Below are 24,439 nucleotides of genomic sequence, written 5' to 3'. Positions count from 1 at the left end.
GACCTAGGGGCCCCAGACTACACTTCCCAGGGTGCTCTGAGCGGGCCTCACGCCAGCCTCGCGAGAACCCGGCTCCGGAAATCACCTTGGGGGCGGGTCTCGAGGAGCCGCCGGGAGTTGTAGTTTTCTTGCTGAGGATCGCTCTCCCAGGTCCCGCGGGCTAGGGCAACGGAGAGACTACAAGTCCCAGGGGGCGCGGCGCGACCGCCTGGAGGGCGGGGGGTACGAAAGAGGAACCGAAGGGCGCTGGGGTGAGTGAGGGGCTGGGGGCGGGCGTGGGAGTGGTGGGGGCTGGACGGGCCGGACGGGGGCTGGGGTGCTGGAGGCAGCTGTCCCCGCGTGGTGGAGCGCTGGCATCCGGCGGGCGGCATCGGCGGCGCCAAGAGGGCTGCGGGAGGACCGGACAAAGGTCCGCGGGGATCCTGGCCGATCTCCGAGGGTCCCCAACGGCGAGTCCCCAGCGTGTGCACCCTGCGCCTCTTCCTCATTGCTCCACATCTTTGCGAGCTGAGAGAGCCCAGCCGCAAGCGGAGCCTAGGGCCCTGGAGACTCCTGGGGGCCGTCGCCGGTGGTGTCAGAGCGACCCCCAGCCCGAGCGCGAGGCCCTGTCGGCGCCGCCTTTCCTAGGCAGTTAGATGTCTGCAGCGCCGGGAAGGAAACGTGGTACCCGTTGTCTTTTCAGACCGCCGGGCCGCATTGCACTGAGGTGTCATAGGGTCGGTTATGATCTGATCTTTTTCTCCGATTTAGAATTTACTTTTGTCAGTTTGGAAACGCTGGTGGCTTAGTGGTTAAGTGTTATGGCTGCTAACCATAAGGTCGGCCGTTCAAATCCACCGGGCGCTCCTTGGAAACCATGGGGCAGTTCTCCTCTGTCCTATAGAGTCGCTATGAGTCGGAATCGACTTGATGGCAACGGGTTTGGGTTGTTTTTTTTTTGGGGGGGGGGAGTATCGCCACGAAATTGTCACGGCTGAGTTGTAAACCTGTAATGCATGTACAAAGAGGGTGTTATTACCATAACAGTTTAATTGCTGTTTTAGTTAAAGTACAATTTAATTACAAGCGGTTTGGATACATTTCTTAGAGCATTGCAGAGCAGAGCATTTTGGCAAATGCAGCTTTTCCCGAAAAACTTTTTTCTGAGTTCTTAACCGTCTCACCCTGTTAAATTTGAAGGAAACATGTTTTGGATTGCTTTCTTCTCTGTGTATTACTTAAGTACTGAGAGGGGGCAGGAGTAGGACTTCATCTTTCTCTGGTTTTCGATCTGGGGAAGCCCTTCCAGAAGTGGCAAGCTGGAGACCCCGCCGCGGGCAGCGGGCAGCGGGCGCAGCAGGTCAGAGGCGGGAGGTTTGATGGGGCCCCCAGAGTATTCCCATCCCGACTCCAGTTGAGAGCACTGCACAGGTAGTGTGTGTGCAGCCAGGGGTGTTGGTGCCGTGCTGTTTTTAGTAGCTCACAGAATAACATCAGCATTATCCAGAATGTTCCTCTTCCTGGCACTCTCCCCCTCCCCCAACCCGTTATTTCTAAAAGCGGAGCAAACAGGTGTCTTGCTGGGCAATCACCTGGCAGCATCCCGGGACTCCAAGCTTACCCTAACCGGCATTACTGCATTCCCTTTGGTTGGCTTTAATTATCAGGTGATTCATTTGAAGAATGAGCTCCGGATCACTATGGTACTGACAGTCCGCAGAAGCCCAAGGCCACCTTCGTTTACACCCAGTTGCGTCCTCCCTTCAGCGCTTTTTTTCTGTTGGCACTTGGAGGGCCAGGCACTTGGAGGGTACTGCCAGGAGAGACGCGTGTTTGTAGGTGGTTGGCCTTCCTGTGGTGTCGTGAGAGCTTCGCGGTGGCTCCCATTGCCTGCTGTGAGGACAGCAGCAGCAGCTGGCACTGGTGGACTGGAGGCTCGAACGGCCCTCCTTTTTTGTGTTCACCAAGTTTTAAATCGACTTTCAACAGTGTGGTCAGAGAAAGGCCCTTCCGTTTTAATTGGAGAAACAGACGATAAGCACATGGCTGTGAAACACAGAGGGACCCTCTATCCCCACCCACTACACTCCACCCACCCTCACCTTACCCCACACCCTTACCGTCACCATAAACTTCACCCCAACCCCTACTCCTACCCCCAAGCCCCACCCCATTCCCACACTCACCCACACCCTACCCCACCCAACTCTACCCCATCTGACACCCCTACCCTCGCCCTGTCACCCCACCCACCCCCATTGCCAACCACAGCAGCTGTGGAAGGCTGGAGAAGGCCAGTTATGACGAGTATTTGTGTGTTCTACCCCAGGCGGGTCCTGCCAGGCACCTAAACCCTTGTTGACTGACCTAGCACAGTTAACATCAGCCCACATATGTTACTTATTTAAAATCACAGTGACCAAAGGCATCCTTCCTTCAGTGAGACCCGTTCTTCTAAGGAAAAATCAGAGTTGTAAAAGAGCATATACAATTTAAAGTGTAAATTCTCACCAAATTTTTCATTGCTTTGTAGAATTTTTGTTTTTTTTTTTTTTTACCCAATTAGTGTTTTGGCTTCAATAAGATTTTCAAAATAGAAAATGGATTGCATTTCTTTAGTCAGTTAATTTTCAAGATACTGTTTACCCGAAGTGAGGTGCACAGTCGGTTGGTTTTGACAATTGCAAACACCTGTGCAGCCCATATGCCTCTTGTGACAGAGAACATTTCTGTCATCTCAGAAGGTTCTCGCAAGCCTCGCCATCCCATGCCCCAAGCAAGCGCTCCTTGATTTCTCCTACCTTCCTTCATCCTCATGGAGTCATAGTGCGTACTCTGTTTCCAGCACCACAGTCAGCAAACTCAGTAAGATTCCTCATGTTGAGTGGGGACACCCACTGTGTGCTTCTCCCTCCTGTTGATGGCCCCTGCGTGAGTTCCTGTTACTTGGCACGTGTAAATCAAGATGCTGTGTACCTTCTTGTGCACGTTTTCTGTGGATATATTGTCCAGGCATGGGCCCGTGACTTGAAATTTGCCTCCAGAATTGGAGGGTGCTGACTAAACTCATACTATCAATAATTACGGTGAATGTAAATGGACTAAATGCACTAATAAGGAGACAGAGAGTGGCAGAATGGATTGAAAAATTGGAGAGTGCTGAGAGACCAAAGGAAGAGGCGGGTAGCTCCAGTGTAGTGGCGAAGGAGTCTTTATTAGGGAGATTTACATACTGAGGCAGTGGTCCCCGGTGGCAGGAGGACCAGGGCAGATCTCTGCACCCAGCAGTAGGGTCAAGGACAAAGGTGGCTCTGAGCGAGAGAGTTGTGTAAGACTGCCTCAGCAAGGTCACATGACAGAGGCTTGGAAAACAGAAGTGAACTAATGGAAAGCGTGAGGGCAGCCATATTCAGCCTCACAAAGCCTGTTTTCATTTCTTTTGGGAAAATTAAATACCCAGGAGTGAAACTCCTGTGTCACAGGGAGTGCAAATTCCAAGTGTTTGGTGACTTTGCTAACACACAAGGTCAAGGCCTCTCCACTTCAGCCATTCTAATGGGTAGAAATGGTATGACTTCTTCCTTTCTAATCCTTGTGGGTTTCATTTTGTTTTCTTGCCTTATTACACTGGCTAGAACCTACAGGACAGTGTTGAGTAGAAGTGGTAAGAGTGGACATCTTCCACTTTCTCCCAACCTTAGGGGGAAATGTTCCGTATTTCACTGTTAAGCATGATGTTCCAAAAACCAAACCTATTGCTGTCGAGTTGATTCCGACTCATAGTGACCCTATAGGGATCCTATAGAACAAGAATAGAACTGCCCCATAGAGTTTCCAAGGTGCACCTGGCGGATTTGAACTGCTGATCTTTTGGTTACCGCCACACCACCACGGTTTCCAAGCATGATGTTAGCTATAGGTTTTTTGTAGATGTCCTTTGTCAGGTTGAGGGTGTTTCCTTCTGTGCTTCATCTGATGAGAGTTTTTTGTTGTTTTTTAATCATCAACGAGCCTTAAATTTTATCAAATGCTTTACCTGTTGTCTATTGAAATGAGCATATGATTTTTCTCCTTTAATCTGTTATGGCGGCAGGTTCCAGTGATTGATTTTTGCATGTTAAACCAATATTGCATTCTTGGGATAAACCCATTTGGTATGCAGTATCATCCTTTTCATATATTACTATAGTTGATTTGCTATGATTTTCTTAAGGGTTTTTACATCTATGTTCATGAGGGATATTAGTATTTTCTAATATCTGTGCTTTTTTTTGCTTGTAATGCCCTTGTCTGGATTGCTATCAGAGTTATACTGGCATATCATTGGGTCTTGCTTGCTGGCCTTACAAAATGAGTTGGAACATGTTCCTGCCTCCTCTATTTTCGGAAAGACTTTGTGTAATATTGGTATTACTTCTTCCTTAAATGTTTGATAGAATTCATCAGTGAAGCTATCTGGACTTGTTTCCTTTATAGGACTTTTTAAAATTGTGAATTCAAGGTCTTTAATGAATGTAGGATAGTTCACATTTTTTGCTACATCTTGTGTCCTTTTTGGTAATCTTTGTCTTTCAATAAATTTGTCCATTTCATCTGGTTGTTGAATTTATTGGCAGAAAGTTGTTTATAATATTGGCTGATTGCCGTTTCATGATTGTAGAATTTATAGTCGTGTTCCCTCTTTGGAAACCCTGGTGGCATAGTGGTTAAATGCTATGGCTGCTAACCAAGAGGTTGGCAGTTCGAATCCGCCAGGCGCTCCCTGGAAACTGTGGGACAGTTGTCCTTTGTCCTATAAAGTCGCTATGAGTCAGAGTCGACTCAACGGCAGTGGTTTTAGTGGGTTCCCTCTTTCATTTCTGATATTGGTAATTTGTGTTGGCATTTTTTTTCTTGATTATTCTTGCTAAAGGTTTATCAATTTTTTTCACAGAGCCAGCTTTTGACTGTGTTTGTCGTCTCTACTATTTGTTCATTTCATTCACTTCCACTCTTCTGTTATTTCCTTTCATCTGCTGAAGTTGTGTTTAATTTGCTCATCATTTTCTGTCTTCTTAAGATGGAAGCATAGAACGTTGATTTTATATTTTTCTTCTTTTCTAATATAGGCATTTAAAGCTACAGATTTCCTTCCAAGCATCGCTTTAGCTTCTTGCACAAAGTTTGATATGTTGTATTTTCAGTCTTTCTGTTAAAAATATTATAAAATTTACCTTGTGATGTTTGTTGACTGATGGGTTATTTGTCTGCTTAAGTTCTAAATACCGTATTTTTACACAAATAACATGCACCTTCTATGTTTGTTTGCCCACTTTGCCCTTCCCCCACGTGGTATTTTCGTAAGTGCTGTTATGCCAACTTTTTTTGTACATGTTGCTGTTAAAAAAAAACTAGCATACTGCACTTACAAAAATACCTTGCGGGGGTGGGGTGCAGTTAGCAAGCAAACGTAGAAGACAAGCTTTATTTGCATAAAAATATGGTATTTGGAGATTTTCTAAACATCTTATTGATTGCTAATATAATACCATTGTAGTCAGAGAATATACTCTGTATGATTTTCCACCTTTGAAATTTATTGACACTTGTTTTGTGGCCTGGCATACAGTCTATCTTGGTGAATAATCTATTTGCACTTGAGAAGAATGTATATTTTCCTTTCCTTGGGCGAAATGTTATATAAATATCAGTTAGGTCTAGTTGGCCGATAATATTGCCCAAATCTTATATAGCCTTACTGATTTCCTTAAGGATAAGACTTTATTTATCAGTTATTAAAAGAGAAGTATTAAAGTGGATTTGTCCTCTTCCTCTTAGTTTTGTCAACTTCTACTTCATGTATTTGGAAGCTCTTATTAAGTACAGACATACTTAAGGTTGGTTTATCTTCTTGATGAATTGACCCTTTTTATCATTGTGAAAGGCCCTTCTTTTATCTGTGGTAATACTCTTCTTGGAGGAGCCCTGGTGGTGCAATGGTTAAGTGCTTGGCTGCTAACTGAAAGGTCAGCAGTTCAAACCCACCAGCCGGTCCGTGGCAGAAAGATGTGGCAGTCTGCTTCTGTAAAGATTTCAGCCTTGGAAACCCTATGGGGCAGTTCTACCCTGTCCTATAGGATCGCAGTGAGTTCAGAATTGACTCACCGGTGGTAGGTTTGTCTTTTTTTGGAATGCTCTTCTTGATGTCTATTCTGTCTGATATCAACATATGCACACAAGCTTTCTTATATGCAGTATTTGTATAGGCTGTCTTGTCCCATCCTATACTTTCAATATGTCTGTATCATTATGTTTAAAGTTTGTTTCTTTTAAAGAGCGTATCATTATGTCTTGCTTTTTATCCAATCTGATAATCTCTACTTTTTAATTGGAGTATTTAAACCATGTATATTTAATGAAGTTATTAGAGTGTTTGGGTTTAAGTCTGCCATCTTGATGTTTTGTTTCTATTCTTTTCATCTTTTTGTCTCTCTGCTCCTTTCCTCCCTTTTTTTAAGTAAATCAAGTATTTTTATTCCATTTTATCTCCTCTATTGACCTTTTTAGTTCTGCCTCTTTGCACCGTCTTCTAAGTGGTGCAGAGATTAAATATGCATGGTAATTTATCACAGTCTTCTTTAAAAAAATTCTCATTCTTCACAAACCATATAAGAACCTTATAACAGTAGACTTCCAATTACTACCTCCTACTCTTAGTGCTCTTGTTGTCATGTATCTTACTTCTATATATGCTATAAGATTCTACAGTACTGTGTTATTATTTCTACTTTAGTTAATAGTCTTTTAACAGTATTTAAGGTGTATTATATTTGTTTTTTTAAATCTTAAATGCCTTGTTAAATTGAGAATTTCCATAGAATTGCACCATGCTTGCCCAGATATGCTGAGTGTATTAGTCGTACCTTGTAAAACAAGCAGTATTTACCAGCTGTAGGTGAAAAACCCTCAGAAACCAGTTGGGTGTGGTGGGTAAGTACAAGCTCTAGAGCCAGAGGACCTGGGCCTAGCCCTCAACCTACGTACAAGCTGTGCAATCTTGTGCAAATCCATTTCCTCATCTTTAAAATGGATGAGCATAGCCATTCTTGGGAGAGTAAAATGAGTTATATATGTAAATCACATAGAATAGTGCTTGGCACATGGTAAGTGCTACATGTGTGTAAGTTCTTGCTGTTGTTAGGTAATGAGCAAGTTCAGAACCCTTGGAGAGTCTAGGATCTACAGAAAAAAAGACTTTTTGATCCGTCACAAACAAACATGATCATGAGTGCCCAACCTTAGGCTTACACACATGATGTATAATAAACCTTCAAGGCTAGAAAATTCTGTTTTGTAAGAGAATGAACCCCAGAGGATTATTTATTATTTTGACAATTCTTTGGGGAATGCTTTAAAGATCAAAGAGACTATGAAAATGATGTTAAATATAGCTTATTATCTTAAATTTATCTTTTTGCTACTAGACTCACATTCTGAACCAAGAAGAATGTTTTAGCTTGCATTCTCAGTCTGTTTCCCAGAGGCCAACCCAAAGACCAACACAGTCTGTCTTTATTTGTAAGTTAATTATCTGATTCCTGCCCAGTGAAGATTAGACTTTATGGAGGCATATGTAGTCTCTCAAGTACCCTGTTGAAAGACTTGTTGCTGATCAGGGTGCAGGACTTGGGAAATTCATTCCACCATTTGGAAACTAAACTTGCTTTTGGTTCTGGATACAAGAAGCCATATAGTAGAGTTCTGCTTCTTATATGGAAGAATAAACTCCTAGCAAAATAGCTCTCCCATGGATAGTAATTATAAACTCTGGACAAGATAAAAACAGCTACCTGAGGGCTCTGAAGAACGAACAAAAGCAGGCATTTTGGAGGGCAGTTAAAACCAGCGCAGAATGAGTTTCCTCTTTTTTCATCTCTGCCCTGACTGCAGCCACAGCCACTACAACAGTGGCATAGGGTGACTAAAACTCTGACAGGAAGTCAGTCCACTCTCTTCCTTGTTAGAGGAACCAGGGGAAAGAGCCCAGAGCAACTATAACTGCCAAAGAGCAGTAAGAGGAGAAATCACAGAAAGAGAGCCAGAGAAGAGGAACTCTCTGTATAAATTCTGTTCAAACTTCTGACCAACCCCCGAACCATGTGTGCTGAAGGCAGTCTGAACTGAGATCTGAGCCACCACTCATCACAGGTTTGGCCGAGTTTGCAGTTTGAATCTAATGCAGTTAATTTCCTGCTAAAGCAAAACTTTTAACTCTCTTCAGAGGAATGTAGCAGAATCAGAATCTCCACAACATGTAATTCCAGTTGTACAGGATACAATCCTGAATCATTCAATATATGAAGAGTCAGGATAATACAACCCATTCTCAAGGGCAAAGATAACCCATAGATAACAATTCTGTGATGACCTAGGTGTTAGAATAATCAAACAAGCACTTAAAAGCAGGTTTAATAATTTTGGTCAGTTAAGTAAAGAAAGATACACACATCATGAACAAAAATATAGAAAATCTCAGCAGAGAAATAGAAAATATGAAAAAGATCTAAATGGAAATTTTAGAACTGAAAATTACAAGATCAGATATAAAAATTTCACTGAATGGGCATAATAGAATGGAGATAACAGAGGAGATAGTGACTTTGAAGAAGGACCAATAGAAAGCATTCAATGTGAAGAAAAACGGGGAACTCATGATTAAAAACAAAAACCTGAATAGAGCCTAAGGGACCTCTTAGAAAATATCAAAATATCTAACATTCAGGAAATTAGAATCCCAGAAGGAGGGGACAGACACAGTGGGGCACAAGAAAAGTTTGAAGAAATAATGACCAAAAACTGTCCAAAGTTGGTGAAAAACATAAATTTACGGATTGAAGAAGTTCAGTGAACTCTAAACAGGATACATATGAATAAAACCACACATAGATACGTCATCTTCAAACTACTGAAAGTTAAAGATTTAATTTTTTTTTTAATCTTGAAAGCATCCAGAGAAAAACGACAGATTATATCATACAAGGGACTAGTGTTTCAAATGATATATCGTCCAAAATTATGGAGGCCAAAAGAAAGTGAGACTGTGTCCTTAATGTGCTGAAAGAAAAAACTGTCATCACAGAGCTCTAAACAGCTAAAATAGCCTTCAGGGATGAACATTACATAAAGATATTTTCAAAAAAAGGAAAACTAAAAAATTGGTTGCCATCAAATGTGTACTACAAGAAATGCTAGAGGAAGTTTTTTCAGCTGAGGGTAAATGATACCAGATTGAAACACAGATCTTCAGAAATGAATAAAGAGCATTAAAAAAATGGTAAATATCTTGGGAAATAGAAATATTTTGTTTAAAATACATGTAACTACTAAAAGTATAACATTTCTCAAGTGTTATAATATGTGTAGATGTAATACATGTGGTAACTGTAGCATGGAGAACAGTAGAGGGGGATCTGTGGACCCATACAGTTGTAAGGTCTCTACATTTTACATGAAGTGGTACAATATTAACTCTAAGTCTATGAAAAATTAAGGCTGTATATTGCAATTCCCTAAAAGCAACCATTATAAAAATAATTCAGAGAAAACCAAACCAAACCCAGTGCCGTCGATATGGATAAAGGTCCAGTAGATAAATTGAAAGGGAATTTTTTTAATATTCAAATAATGGAAGAGAAGGCAGGATATAGAGAGCAGAGGGGAAAAAACAGAGGGACAACCAGAAAACAAGTAATAAAATGGTAGACCTAAATTCAACCATAATTTTTGTTAATGGTTTAATTAATTATTTACACCCTCGAATTAAAAAGAAGAGATTACCAAAATGGAGAAATCAGATCTTACTATATGCTGTCTAGGAGCCCTCATGTTGCCGTGATGAAAATGCTTGACTGCTAATTGAAAGGTCGGTGGTTCAAACCCACCAGCTGCTCTGTGGCAGAAAGATGTGGCAGTTTGCTTCTGTAAAGATTTCAGCCTTGGAAGCCCAATGGGGCAGTTCTCCTCTGTCCTGTAGTGTCACTATGAGTCGGAATCAACTCGACACCAACAGGTTTGTTTTTTTGTCCTGTTTTATTATCAGCTATCTAAAGGAGCCCTGGTGGCACAGTGGTTAAGTGCTCGGCTTCTAACTGAAAGGTTGGCAGCTCGAACCCACCAACCACTCCACAGAAGAAAGATTATGGCAGTCCACTTCCATAAAGATAACAGCCTTGGTCACACATGGATGAACTTGGAGGACATTATGCTAAGTGAAATAAGTCAATCACAAAAGGACAAATATTGTATGAGACCACTATTATGAAAAAACAAGGTTTACACACAGAAAAAAAAAAAAATTCTTTGATGGTTACCAGGGATGGGAGGGGGAGTAAGGGAAAATTACTAATTAGATAGAAGACACTTGTTAATATCGGTGAAGGAAAAGGCAATACACAATATGGAGGAAGTCAGTACAACGTGGCCAAGGCAAAGGCAGACACTAAGAGGAACGTGAGAATTAAGGGCAACTACGGTAATTACTGTAACATAGACAACTCCACAACAATATTATTAACAAAGAGTAATTTACAAATGGATACATAGGTAGATTGGTATGGTAAAGAAGTGTAGGAGCATATAAGGGAGCACACCTACCTACAGATGTAAGTGGCTGTGGATATTTCTACATAATTATAGGTGCTGCTTGTATATTAATATAAACAATGGTGCCACACAAGGGGCACAGTCATGGAAATTTCTTAAACATAACCAAACATGGGACAAAGTTCCTAGGTTCGAAGGCAAAGGACCATAGACTCGGGGGGCATCTATGGGAACTGGTACAACATAGTTCGTAAAGACAATGTTTTGCGTCGTACTTTGGTGAGTAACGTCTGGGGTCTTAAAAGCTTGCAAATGACCATCTAACATACAACTATTGGTCTCTTCCCGTCGGAGCAAAGAAGAGTAAAGAAAAGCAAAGACTTAAGGGAGCAATTAGTCCAAAGGACTCATGAACCACAGCGTACACAACCCCAAGACCAGAACAACTAGATGGTGCCCAGCTACCACTACCGACCACTTTGACTGGGATCACAACAGAGGGCCCTGTTCAGTGTAGGAGGAAAATGTAGAAGGAAAAATCAAATTCACAAAAAAGACGAGACTTACTGGTCTGACAGAGACTGAAGGAACCCCCAAGACTACGACCTGAAGACACCCTTCTGACCTGGAACTGAAGCCATTCCTGGAGACCACCTTTCAGCCAAATAATAAACAGGCCCATAAAATAAACAGTAACACCTGAGAGGAACTTATTCCTTAGAACAATCAATTATACGAGACTAAAAGGACAACATTTGCCCAAAAGCAAGGATGAGAAGGCAGGAAGGGGTAAAAAATCTGGATGAAAGGAAATGGGGAACTCAGGGTAGAAATGGGGAGAGTGATGACATATTGTGGGGAGTGCAGCCAAAGTCGTGGAACACTTTATGTACAAACTATCTAATGGGAAACTCATTTGCTCTCTACACTTTCACTTAAAGCGCAATTAAAAAAAAATGCTCGAGGCAGGGGAAATTATAGTCTTGGAAACCTTATGGAACAGATCTACTCTGTCCTGTAGGGTTGCTAGGAGTCAGAATCAACTTGACGGCAATGGTTATATGCTGTCTGTAGGAGATGCACTTTAAATATAAAGATATAGATAGGTTGAAAATAAATGGATGCAAAAAGTATGTATACCTTGCAAACAGGATAAGAGAGCTGGAGTGGCTATAGTGATATCAGACAAAATAGATTTTAAGACAAGGAGTATTACTAAAGATAAGAGGGAAATTTCATAATGATAAACGGTCCTTGGAAACTATGGGGCAGTTCTACTCTGTCCTCTAGGGTCGCTATGAGACGGAATCAACTCAACAGCAGTGGGTTTGGTTTGGTGGGGTTGAAAAGGTCATTTCATCAAGAAGCCATAACAATTATGAATGTGCCTAATAACAGAGCCTCAAAATATATGAAATGAAATTGACATAATCAAAGGGGGAAATAGACAATTCCACAATCATAGTAGGAAATTTTAACATCTCTCTCTTTCACCATTTGTTAGAGCAGCTAGATGGAAAAATTAGCAAACACGTAGATCTGAACAATATTATCAGTCATCTTGACCTAACTGACATTTATAGAAGACTACACGCATCACAAGCAGAATACAAATCACTCCTAAATGCACATTGTACATTCTCCAACATAGACCAACTGCTCAGTTTCAATAAATTTAAAAGGATTGAAATCATACAGAGTATGCTTTCTGAGCACAAAGGAATTAAATTAAAAAACAACAAGATATTTAGGAAAAGCCTAAGTATTTGAAAATTCACCCACTTCTGAATAATCCATGGATCCAAGAAATTATAGGATATCCCCATATCTGTTAAAGAAACTGAATTTATTATAAAAAATCTACTTACCAAGAAAACTCCAGACCTAGGTGGTTTCACTGGTGAATTCTAACAGTCAATGACGACATAATGCTAATCTTACACAAACTCCTTTAGAAAATAAAAGAGGGAATATTTCCAGCTTGTCTTATGAGGCCATGTAAAACCTGTTACCAAAGCTTGACAAAGACATCTAAAAAAAATCATAGACCAATATCCTTCATGAACACAGATACAGCTCCTTAATAAAATGTTGGTAAATCAAACCCAACAATATATAAGATGGGTAGTATACCATAAGCAAGTTGAGTTTATCCCAGTAATACTTTTTTTTACATTCTTAAGCAATATAATCATATTATATAACGCAATATAATCATATTAATAAAGGAGAAAAGCCATATGATCATTTCAATAGATACATAAAAAGTATTTGAGAAAATTATAAATTTTTAATGATTTAAAGCAAAACACTTAGCAAACTATGACTAGAAGGAAACTTCCTCAATCAGATTTTAAAAAAAGTCCATGAAAAACATACACCAAATATTGTACTTAATGGTGAAATACTGACTCTTGACCCTTAAAATCATGAACAAGGCAGGGATGCCTGCTCCTACCACCCCTATTCAACACTGTATTGAAGTCCTAGCCAGTGCAATAAGGTAAGGGTAAGGAGGGAGCCATAAAGATTGGAAAGGGAGAAATAAAACTGTATTTTCAAACAAAACAATTTTTTATGTAGAAAACCCTAAGGACTCTACAAAACAACTACTAGAGCTGTTAAGTAAATTTAACAAAACCTTAGAAATCAAGATTAATACGCAAAAGTTAATTGTATTTTTATAAACTAGCAGTGAACTATTAGAAAATGAAATCAGAAACTCAATTCTTTTTACAAAAAAATAGTAATAAGTTTAAGAAAAAATGTGCAAACCTCTTCACTAAAAGCTATAAAACATTTCTGAAATTAAAGAAGACTTGAATAAATGGGAGATATAGCATGCTCATGGATTGGAAGAATCGATATCATTAAAATGCAATTCTCCCACACTGATCTATAGATTCAACACAACTTTAATCAAAATTCCAACAACCTTTGTTGAAATTGACGAGGTGATTCTAAAATATGAAAATGCATATGACCTATAATTGCCAAAGCAATTAAACAAAGCAGAGCTTATACTACCTAATTTTAAGAGTTCCTATTAAATAAATAAATAAAAGTTTTTTTTTTAAATAAAACTACAGTCATCAAGACAGTGTGATATTGGTGAAGGATAGACATATAAACCAGTGGAATGGATTAGAAAGTCCAGAAATAGACCCGTACACATATAGCCAATTGATTTTCAACAAAGATGTCAAGGCAATTCAGTGTGAGCAGGAAACTTTTTAACAAAGGGTGCTAGAACAACTGGATCTGCATGTGAAAAAAACCAACCTTGACCTTTACCTCACGCCACACACAAAAGTAACTCAAAACATAAAAGCTAAAACTATAAAACTCCTTGAAGGAAACATAGGAGGAGATCTTTGTGACCTTGCCGTCAAGGCAAAGATTTCTTAGTACAAAAATCAAGAATCATAAAGGAAGAAAATTTGTACATTCAATTTTATTGAATTGAAAACATTTGCTCATCTAAACATAATGATAAGAAAATAAAAAGACAAGCCTCAGAATAGGAGTAAATATTTGTGACAGATACAACAAAGAATATATAAAGAACTATTAACAATTCAATAACAGGAAGATAAACAACCCAGTTAAAAAATGGGCAAATGATTTGAACAATACTTTACAAAAGAATGTATATAAATGGCCGATAAAACCAAACCAAACCTGTTGCCATCAAGTTGATTCCAGCTTATAGTGACCCTATAGACATATGAAAAGATGCTCACCATCATTAGTAATCAAAACCAAAAAAAACCAAACCCACTGCCATTGAGTTGATTCTAACTCATAGTGACCTGATAGGACAGAGTAGAACTACCCCATAGAGTTCCCAAGGACCACCTGGTGGATTCGAACTGCCGACCTTTTCCTTAGCAGCTGTAGCTCTTAACCACTACGCCAGCAGGGCTTCCATTAGTCATCAGGGAAATGCAAATTAAAACAGCAAGATACAACTACACAGCCATTAATATAATACAAGTGTTGGTGAGGATGTGGAGCAACTGGAACGGTCATAGTGCTGGGGGAGATATAAAATGGTACAAACACTCTGGAAAGCAGTTTAGTGGTTTCTTAAAAAGGTAAACATACACCTATGATATGGTCTAGGCATCCCACTCTTAGGTATTTATCCAAGAGAAATGAAAACAAATGTCCGTGCTAAGATGTGTATACTCATGTTCATAGCAGCTTAATTCACAATAACCGGAAATGTCCATTGATAGGTGAATGGGCAAGCAAGATGTCACAAACCTATAAATGGAGCATTACTCAGCAACAAAAAGGAACAAAGTACTGATAATAAGGATGAATCTAAAAGTCGTTATGCTGAATGAAAGAAACTGGCACAAAAGTGTATATACTGTATGATTCATTTATATATAAAGTTCTAGAAAATGCAAACTAATCTTGAAACATTTACTGATGAAGGTCAAAACCTACAGCCTACAGTATGGATTACACCTGAATGTAAAGAAAACAAAAATCCTCACAACTGAACCAATAAACAACATCAGGATAAACCGAGAAAATATTGAAGTTGTCAAGGATTTCATTTTACTTGGATCAACAATCAACAGGTATGGAAGCAGCAGTCAGGAAATCAAAGGACACGTTGTATTGGGCAAATCTGCTGCAAAAGACCTCTTTAAAATCTTAAAAAGCAAAGATGTCACTTTGATGACTAAAGTTGGTCTGACCCAAGCCATGGTCTTTTCAGTCACCTCATATGCATGTGAAAGCTGGACAACGAAAAAGGAAAACTAAAGAAGAATCGACACATTTGAATTATTGTCTTGGTGAAGAATATTTAATATATCATGAACAAATATGTCTTAGAGGAGGCACAGCCAGAATGTTCCTTAGAAGTGAGGATGGCAAGACTTCGCCTCATTTACTTTGGACCTGTCACCAGGAGGGACCAATCTCTGGAGAAGGACATCATACCTGGTAGAATGTCAGTGAAAAAGAGGAAGGCCCTCAATGAGATGGATTGACACGGTGGCTGCAACAATGGGCTCAAATATACCTACTATTGTGAGAATGGCACAGGACCGGGCAACGTTTTGTTCTGTTATTCATAAGGTTGCTATGAGTTGGAGCAAACTCGATGGCAACTAAGAGCAACGATCTGTAGTGATACCAATCAGCTAGGTGGTTGCCTGAGACCAGGGGCTGAGGGAAGGTTGGACTGCAAAGGACACTAGGCATCTTTTGTGGGCAGTGGAAATTTCTGTCTCTTGATTATGGTGGTGGTTTCACAGGTGTATCCCAAACCCAAACTCATTGTCGTTGAGTCAATTCCGACTCCTAGCAACCCTACAGGACAGAGGAGAATTGCCCCATAGGGTTTCCAGGGAGCAGCTGGCGAATTCAAACCGCCAGCCTTTTGGTTAGCAGCCAAGTTTTCAACCACTGCACCGCCACTGCTCCCCACAGGTGTACACAGTGGTCAAAACTCACCGAATTGTGTACTTTATTTAAATGGATGCATTTTATTGTATGTAAATTATTCCTCAATATATTGCTATCTTTTACATAATTGATTTTACATAACTGAGGATAGACAGCTGTCATGTAGTTCCAATTCACGGTGAACCCACATACAACAGAATGAAACCTTTCCTGGTTTGCATCATTCTCACAGTCGCCGGCATGTTTGAATTCATCATTGCGGCTACTGTGCCAATCCATATCCCTGAGGCTCTCCCTCGCCCTCATTGGCCCTCTACTCGACTAAACATAATTCCTTCTCCAGCCAATGATCCCCCCGATGATGTGTCTAAAGCAACCGAGTTGTACAATGTTCTGTTATGATCCATGTTTTCGTTTGCCAATTTTGGGAAGCATTCTTCCTAATCTGCCTTAGTCTGGAAGCTCCACTGAAACCTGTCCACCATGGTTGACCCTTCTGGTATTTGACATACTGGTGGCATAGCTTCCAGCAACACAGCAACGCGAAAGCCACCGCACTAGTGCACACAGGCAGCTGGTGGGCATAATTGAAAGGAGAAGGTATATTGGGAAAAGGCGCATTTTTCCTGATGGCATTAAATTATCTTTTTAAAAGGTATATTCTGGGCGGGGGGAGGCGCCTCATGGGGTTCAGGAGGAGACAGTTCTGGCCTCCCTTGGACCTAGTCATCCGCCCACCCACACAATGCTCTGTTTGCCGCCAGCCTAGATTAAGTCCAGCGGGGAGTACATTAAAGACCCTGCCTGCACCATCATGGGGCAAGCGCTGTCCATCTTGCCTTAATCGTCCCAATCCAGGAGTCCCCACTGCCCACCAGCTCATGGGCGTGCCAGTGCATGAAGGCTGGTCGGGGTGCTGGTGACAGGACCATTCCCAACACCCTCAGGATGGCATCACCCACCACCCCAAACAGCAGCTTCTTGATGCACTGTGGGCCTGGATAGAGGCCACAGCAAGAATGTTCCCCCGGTCCATTACAGTGTCCAGCAGCATCTTTGGGACCCAGAACAATTCCCAACATGTACTGCTCTGCTCCACGTGCTTCTCATCGGGTTTGAAATTTCACCCCAAAAGCCTCTCTAGAGGTAACCTTTATATGTGAAAATACTGATCCACCTGGGTTTGGGACAGATTATAACAATGGTTGCCACCTTGCCAGTTAACAGAAGCTTGTTGAAATGTTCGCTAACACAGTACTTACTTTGAGTGGGTGAGCAACTCAGTGCGTTTCCTCATCTTAAACTGGACATGTGGGTGTTCCTTGGGTGGCTGTGACAGGTACCACCAAGTGGGGGCTTCAAAGATCAAAACTTTATTCTTTCAGAGTCCTGAAGGCTGGGAGCCCTTGATCAGGGTGTCAGCCTTGTCGATTCCTTCTGAGGCACGAGGAAAATCAGTTCTAGGCCTCTCTCCCTGCTTTTGTTGATGGCTGGTGATCCTTGGCTTGTGGCTGCATCACTCCAGTCTCTGCTTCCATTGTCACGTGGCCATCTTCCCTCTGTCTGTCAGTCTTTTTTCCTCTTTTATAATCGCACCACTGAGATGGAATTAGGACCCACACTACTCTAATATGGTTAACTCCTGTTAACTGATATTAACAGTCAACTCTTATTAAGAGTCAATACTTGTTAGCTGATGACATCTTCAAAGATCCTGTTTCCAAGCAGGGTCATATTTACAGGTACCAGGGTTGGGACTTGAACATGTATCATTGTGGGACACAATTCACCCCATAACACTGAGCTTAAATACCGAACTGGCTCATCGAGAAGCACACCTGCTGCCCACCCCAGTTACTCCTGTGCTTGGTCCTACTTCCGGATCGCAGATGAGCTGAAAGCTGCTGGAGGAAGGAGTGAATTCCATCCTGCATCTGGTGACTGGTGGGGTGATGGCAGCCCCTCCAGCTGCCCTCCTCCCATCTGCTGTAGTGGGCCTCACCTGACCGTGCTCACTTGCAGCCTTGCACTGCAGTATCCAGGACCCAGCAGAGCCTGGATAGACACGACTCCTAGTCACCCAGAGGCCCCGGCTGCAGGACCAGCAGGTCACCTTGGGCAGCAGAGAGCAGAGTGTGCAGCCCACCCCGGTGGGGCAGGTAGGGTCCTCACAGGCCATCCCCCACCAAGGCTCACAGCACCCCTCTGTGTTGCAGACACTGTGTCGGGACATGGCACTCCCTCATGTCATCCTGCTGGCGGGAGTCCTGGTGGAAGTCACTGGCACATCCACAGAAAGTACGGTAGGTGACCCTGCATAGCAGCAGGGGTTTGGGCATGCAACCTGGGGTTCAGGGCCTTGCCTGCAGTGTCTGACCCTCACCCCAACAGTCACTGAGTACCCAGAGACCCAAGACGCTGCCTCAAGTTTGCCTCGGCACTGGGGTCCAGGCATCACAGGGCAATGAACATGGAACACAGCACTCAGCATAGCCCTTTCCAGGCCTCGAAACTTCTTTAGGCCAAGCTGCATCTTTGCCATAGCCAACATGGGATCTCAATCGAGCTGTCCCCAGGACTAACAGGGTCTTCACCATCTACCAGTCTCCAAATAGATGGAGCCACTTGCCCTGAGGGGCGTTGGCATTGATTGGGTAGGGGCTCTGCACGGCAGCTTTCCAGGCTAATGACACCACTGTGTACCCAGCCTTTGCTTCCGGAGCGGCCCGCAGTGTACCTCCCACCGTCCCCACTCCTGCCATCCTTGCTTCTGCCGTCCCCACTCCTGCCATCCTTGCTTCTGCCGTCCCCACTCCCAGCTCCCACACTGACACGTGTCCTGTGGCAGCACCTCCACCATCCACCAGCCGACCCGCCACAAGCCTAGAGTAGGGGCCTTCCCTTCCTTGACCATGGGGCTCTGCTGCACCCTAGTCAGGGCACCGTCACACAGATGTGGCTCCTCCATGCCTCAATCTCCCCAGGTTCCCCTGACTGCGGTCCGAGGCCAGCCATCAAACGCAACACCCGGTCAGGGTGTCAACTAAAATGCCCACTATGCCTGTTCACACCGGGGAGACCAGGCGGAGGAAGGGCCATGGGCTTTCCCAGTGCCCAGTTGCACCCTGGAGTGGAAGATGGGGATTGCTGGTGCTGGAACCAGCAGGCGGGCCAGGGGCAGGGTCTGTACAAACTGCAGGTTCCTGCCAACCCAGAAGGTCCCTGCAGCATTACCAGGACCACCCTGCTCCACCAGACCTGCAAATCAGAACCTCTGGAGCCCCCCACCGCCCATAGCTCTCCCAACCCCTCCCTGAGGAGGCTTGGAGCACAGGGGAGGGGCACATCCACCGAAGTAGGGGCTTGGAGCACCAGGGTGGGACACATCCAGTGAGGAGGATGGCAGGAGGCTGTGTCCTGTGATCAACATTGCAGTTGGGTGCGAGCAGGGATGGGGGGGCACTGCCTGCCTCCACGCAACAAGGAGCCTATGAGGGACTCCAATGGGGTGCAGTGTGGCTGTGAGGTGCCCCCAGCGTGGCTGGGAACTCACCACCCACTCCCCACCCCCAGGTCCAGCAGCCCGAGTGTTGTGTGGAGGTGGCAGATGCCAATGCCACCTGTCCTGGCACAGGCCTGTGTGGTCCAGGTAAGCAGCCCCTGCAACCCTGTGTGCCCAGGGGGCCTACCCACACTGTGCCCAGCCACTTGGGGGCCAGGGGAGCTAGAATGGGTCTGCAGTGAGATAGGTGAAGTCCCCAAGAAAGGGGGACCACACAGGGTGGAAAGGAGCGAGCACTCCAAGGTGGAGGCCTGCCAGCCGAGGGGTCCACAGAACAGGGTAGGACAGAAGCCCAGAGGCCAGCGTGCCTAGAGCTCTCAGGCTTTCTGGTGGTATTTGCGTGAAAAACTGAATAGCAAAGGGCAGTAGGAGGGGCCTGGGGCTTAGGGAATGCCTGGCGCCTGGCTCTCCCACCAGCAGCTGGCCCTCTTGAGCCAGTGTCCGCTCAGCCCTGCTGACTGAGGGAGTGACACACGAAGTCATACACATTCCTGCCCAGCAGGGGCGCTCTGAGTCGGCAGACCGGATGTCCACAGAGACACTGCCAGCGGGAGCGGGCACAGTGGTCAGTCTAGGAGCAGGTGCAGCTTGAGCTCTAGGAATGTCCACAGAGGGTGGAAACTCAGGGTGCAGGGCAGGACCTTGTCCTTTGGCAGCTGTGTGAGGGTGCGACATGGTGAGGCCCTGGGGGTAAGTCTGAGTGGAAGGTGCTGGGCAGGACCTGTCAGGTGGCATTGGAGGTGCCCACAGTCCCTACACACTCAGAACTCAGAAGGGCCTGGGAGAGGGACTGAGACACCCCTGTGGGCCCTGCTTCCTCCTGGTGCAGGCTGCTACCGGCACAGGGCTGAGGATGGGAGCTTCAGCTGCCTCCAATGCCACAACGCCACCTTCCCGGCCACCACCACCAACAGCTCCAAGTGCAGAAGCCGTAAGTTGTCTGCCTGGACCCCCAAATCCTCTGCCCCCCATCTTCCAGCCCTGTTCCCACTGTGGTATGGCTGAGATCCCTCCCTGGGGCCTCTGCTCTTGGTTTCCATTCGAGGTCCTGCCGTCCCACTCTGGCTGCAGGAGCTCTGACACCTCCTCTATCCCTGCAGTTTCTGGCTGGGGTGGCCCCTTGCCCATGAACAGGAGCACAGGGACACCTGGGCTGCCGGGTTCCGGTAAGTTGCCCAGCGCAGATGGGAGCCCACACCTCCAGCCCTCCTTGGGGTACAGGATATGGGGAGGGTTATGGGGAGTTGCCAGAGCATTTCCAGGCAGGTCCCACCTGCTGACATGGGCCAGGGCTGCCAGGGCTCCTCATGTCCTCATCGAACTCCTGTGTGTGAGGTGGAGGCAGGCCTCGCCCCAAGCGGGAGGGTGGGGAGCCTGTGGGGTCCCGGGCCAAGAGGACTGGCCGTCACTCTGCTGCAGGGAGCCCCTGGGTGGTTGCCTCGCTCTTCCTGGGGACACTCTTCATCAGCTCTGGCCTCATCCTCTCCGTGGCCATGTTCTTCTACCTCAAGCGCACCAGTAAGCTCCCTGACATCTGCTACGGAAGGAACAAAGGTGTGTCCATCGTTGGGGCAGCGTGGCCAAGCTGAGGGCGGGAGGAGGGCGGTCAGCCAAAGGCACTGCCGGGCAGGACATGGGGCGGCCCGAAGACCACCTCATGGACCATGCGGCCACCAGCACTCTCTCCCCCTGCAGCCCTGGCCCTGCAGCCCAGCGAAGCTGTAAGTAGCTGCCTGACTCCAGTCACCTATGCCTGCACCCGCCCCAGGCCAGCCCTGTTGCTCACTGTGCTTCTTTCTTTCTCCTCAAGGCTGTGATGATCCGCCCGCCACAGTCCTCAGGTAACACCACACAGCTCATTCCTGCCCATCCCCATCTCTGGGAGTCACACATCCCAGGCCCAATCCGAAAAAAAAAAAAAAAAAACCAAGCCTGTTGCCATCAAGTGGATTCATACTCACAGCGAACATATAGGACCGAGTAGAAAGGCCCCATAGGGTTTCCAAGGAGCGGCTGGTGGATTCAAGCTGCAGACTTTGGTTTGCAGCTGAGCTCTTAACCACCTGCCCCAAAACATACAAGTTCCCTCAAGGTATCATCCCTCCGCCTCCCACCCCCCAGGGCATTGTCCCCTCCAGCCCCCAACCCTCCTAAGGGCAACGTCCTTGACAGGCCCTCAGCCCCTTTCCATGATCAACCAAGGGGGTTTGTGTCGCCTCCCATTTGCTCCTGTGCTGAGAGAAGGGGAGTCCCCTTCTCAAGAGTGTGTCCTGCTGGCGGCCCCAGGGCCCACCCCCAGGCTTCTCCTGAGGTGCCAGGAACACAGAAAGGGCACTGACCCACCCACACCACAATCACTCAGTACAGGCTGCAGAGCAGGGTTCAGATCAGACTCCCAGAGCCCATGTTCTCAGCCCCTGTGGAGTAGGCTGGGGATGGGGGACAAGCGGTGACATTTTTCTTTGGGAACAAAGGTCAGCAGTAACTAGAGCAGGTTTTAAACTGAGCAGCGGGGATTTCTCAGGGAGTCAGGTCTGCTTGCTTTACCCTGGGAGCGGCCCCACAGGGTGTGAACTCTAGCACCTGCAGGCTAGGACCATCCTGTAGCCATGCTTCCAACTTCTCAAAAACAGCCCAGCCTTGAGCACCCTGAATTTTCGATGGATACCAGTTCCCTGGGACTGTCATCTAAAGCACCATACCCTGTGTGCTTTAGACAGCATCACAGTTCTGGAGGCCAGGAGTCCAAAATCAGGTTATTGACAGGGCCATGCTCCCTCTGGAGGCTCTGGGGGAGGCTCCTTCCTTGCCTCTTCCAGCTCCTGGTGGCCCCGGGTGTCCCTGGGCTTGTGGCTCCATCTCTGCCTCTGTGCTCACATGGCCTCTTCTTCTCCGTCTCTCCTCTATGTGTCTCTTGTAAGGACCCCAGTCACAGGATTTAGGGTCCAAGGATAATTTGGGATGACCTCCTCACCTCAAGATCCTTACTCACACCTGCAAAGACACTTTTTCCAAACAAGGTCACCCTCAGAGGTTCAGGGGCAGGAGATGTGCATTGCATCTGTGCACTGGGGGTGCCAGGGTGAATGAGCCGACGGGGCCGAATAGTGAGTGGTGGCTGTCGTCCTCACAACTGCCTTAGTCAGGAGGAATGGGCCCATTCACAAGTGAGCTCACTGGGGCTTTAGGAAGGGAGATCTGCCCCCCAGGTGAGAGTGAGTAGAACCCTGCCTGCCCCACCTCTGGTCCCGCTGCCCCACTAGCCTGGCTCTGACCCGAACTCTCTCTGGACCATTTCAGTACGGAAGCCACGCTACGTGAGGCACGAGCGGCCCCCTGACAGGCCAGCTGGCACCTCAGCCATCCCCTCGGTGGAGGCCCGAGTCAGCAGTGTCTAACGCGGGGGCCAAGCTGCAACTGGACCAGGACAAGCCCTGAGGCCTGGGAAGTCCCGGACTGCACCCTGTGCCCTGTGCACAGAGCTGGCACAGCCAGCCAGGCCCAGGCCTCTTGTACCTCTCAGCAGCAGGTGCCACGAGGGAAACCAGTTGTGCCCAACTCCCCAGAGTCCATCTTTCCCATCCACTGCTTGTTTGGAATGACCAGGAGTAGGCATCGCTATGATGGGGGAGATTTCAGCCCGGAGGCTGGAGAAAGGCCATCTGGGCAGCAGGCGTGTGAGCCCCTGGGGAAAAGAGTCAGAGGGACACAGGCCAGCAATGTCCAGGGCCGTCCAGCAGGGGGCAGCTCCGAGCCAGGCCGGCAGGGCTGGAGGTGGTGGGCAGGCCCTCCCTCCCCCTACACTGTCCCTCCTTTCACCCTAGCCACCAGACCTGAGGGGCCAACTGTTCCATGCCCGGGTGCCTCGTTTGTGCCCCAAGGGGCATGAGCCCCCATCCCAACCTCGCGCTGAGGAGCAAGGCCCCAGCCTTGCCAGCCCTGGCCGCCAGAGAGGGATGGGGCCCAGGAGACAGTTAGATGCTGCATCACCGAGAATCGGTGTGATGCTTCCTCTGCCCTCCAGGAGACATGCGTTTTATAGAAACGTCTTACCGCGAGGTGTGTTGTATTCCCTCCCTCTGCTCCCTTCTCACTGGCCTGGGGCATCTGCCTAGGAGGACAAGGGCAGGTACAGTGTCCGACCTCGGCAACCCCATGCCTGAAATCCCATGGCCATGTTTGCCATGTCCACCATGTGGACTGCGGCTGGTTTCTTGGAGTCTCCCTGGGCAGAGTGATAGGCGCCTCCTAAGAAAGGCAGCATGGGGCTGGCCTCTGAGGCCTGCGATGGCTGGCAGTACTCATCCAGGTGGACCTCATCCTTGTGGTGAGTCCCTGTCCTGCTGGGGAATCCCCCAAGGCCTTGGGGGGCTACAAACAGCTTGCCAGGCTCTGCTGGAAAAGCCTGATCTCTGGGGGCCTGGGGTTCCCTGATCACCTCAAAGCCAGCACTTTGGGTCTGGGGACATTTGGTGTCCCCCAGCATCGGAGTCCTCTGCACTGTGACACCCATCTAGAGAGTTTTATTTTTATACTGTCTGCTTTGATACATGCTTGTTTCCCAAGACTCAAACCGTGGGTTGTCCAGGTGCAGAGAATGGGCATTGTCGTTTTAAAACTGGTGTCAAAACTATTTGGAGCTTTCCTGTTCTCTTTAAATGAGGGGGGTTGTTGCTGTCGTTAGTTGCTGTCAAGTCTGTTCCAACTCACGGTGACCCCTGGGTGGTGAAAATGGTTAAGTGGTTAACTACTAGCTGAAAGGTTTGTTAGTGATTTGAACCACCTAGAGGTGCCTCGGGAGACAGGCCTGGCGATCTGTTTCCCAAAGATCATAGCCTTGAAAACCCTATGGAGCAGTTCTACTCTGCACACATGGGGTCACCATGA

The 24,439-nt window shown here is 46.0% G+C and overlaps 1 protein-coding gene across 6 annotated transcripts; it reads left to right on the top strand.

Annotated features, from left to right (window-relative positions):
* Positions 1–145: 145 nt before the first annotated feature.
* Positions 146–24,185, top strand: C3H1orf159 (chromosome 3 C1orf159 homolog). 6 transcript variants are annotated; one of them, XM_064281057.1, is made up of 10 exons: positions 232–251; positions 7,443–9,292; positions 18,207–18,293; positions 19,564–19,639; positions 20,382–20,483; positions 20,653–20,718; positions 20,972–21,106; positions 21,248–21,273; positions 21,363–21,393; positions 22,853–24,185. In XM_064281057.1, the coding sequence occupies exons 2-10, from the start codon at positions 9,290–9,292 to the stop codon at positions 22,948–22,950; spliced, it is 624 nt and encodes a 207-aa protein (XP_064137127.1). In that variant the 5' UTR covers positions 232–251; positions 7,443–9,289; the 3' UTR covers positions 22,951–24,185. The 6 variants fall into 6 exon arrangements, with proteins under 6 accessions (XP_023407943.1, XP_003413280.1, XP_064137127.1 ...); XM_003413232.4 differs by lacking the exon at positions 7,443–9,292 and having other exon boundaries at positions 155–251; XM_064281056.1 differs by lacking the exon at positions 232–251 and having other exon boundaries at positions 2,526–9,292.
* The last annotated feature ends 254 nt before the right edge of the window (positions 24,186–24,439 follow it).

This window comes from Loxodonta africana, chromosome 3 (assembly GCF_030014295.1).
Source record: "Loxodonta africana isolate mLoxAfr1 chromosome 3, mLoxAfr1.hap2, whole genome shotgun sequence".
NCBI classification, from domain to species: Eukaryota; Metazoa; Chordata; class Mammalia; order Proboscidea; family Elephantidae; genus Loxodonta; species Loxodonta africana.
This window is presented reverse-complemented; position numbering and strand designations above follow the sequence as displayed.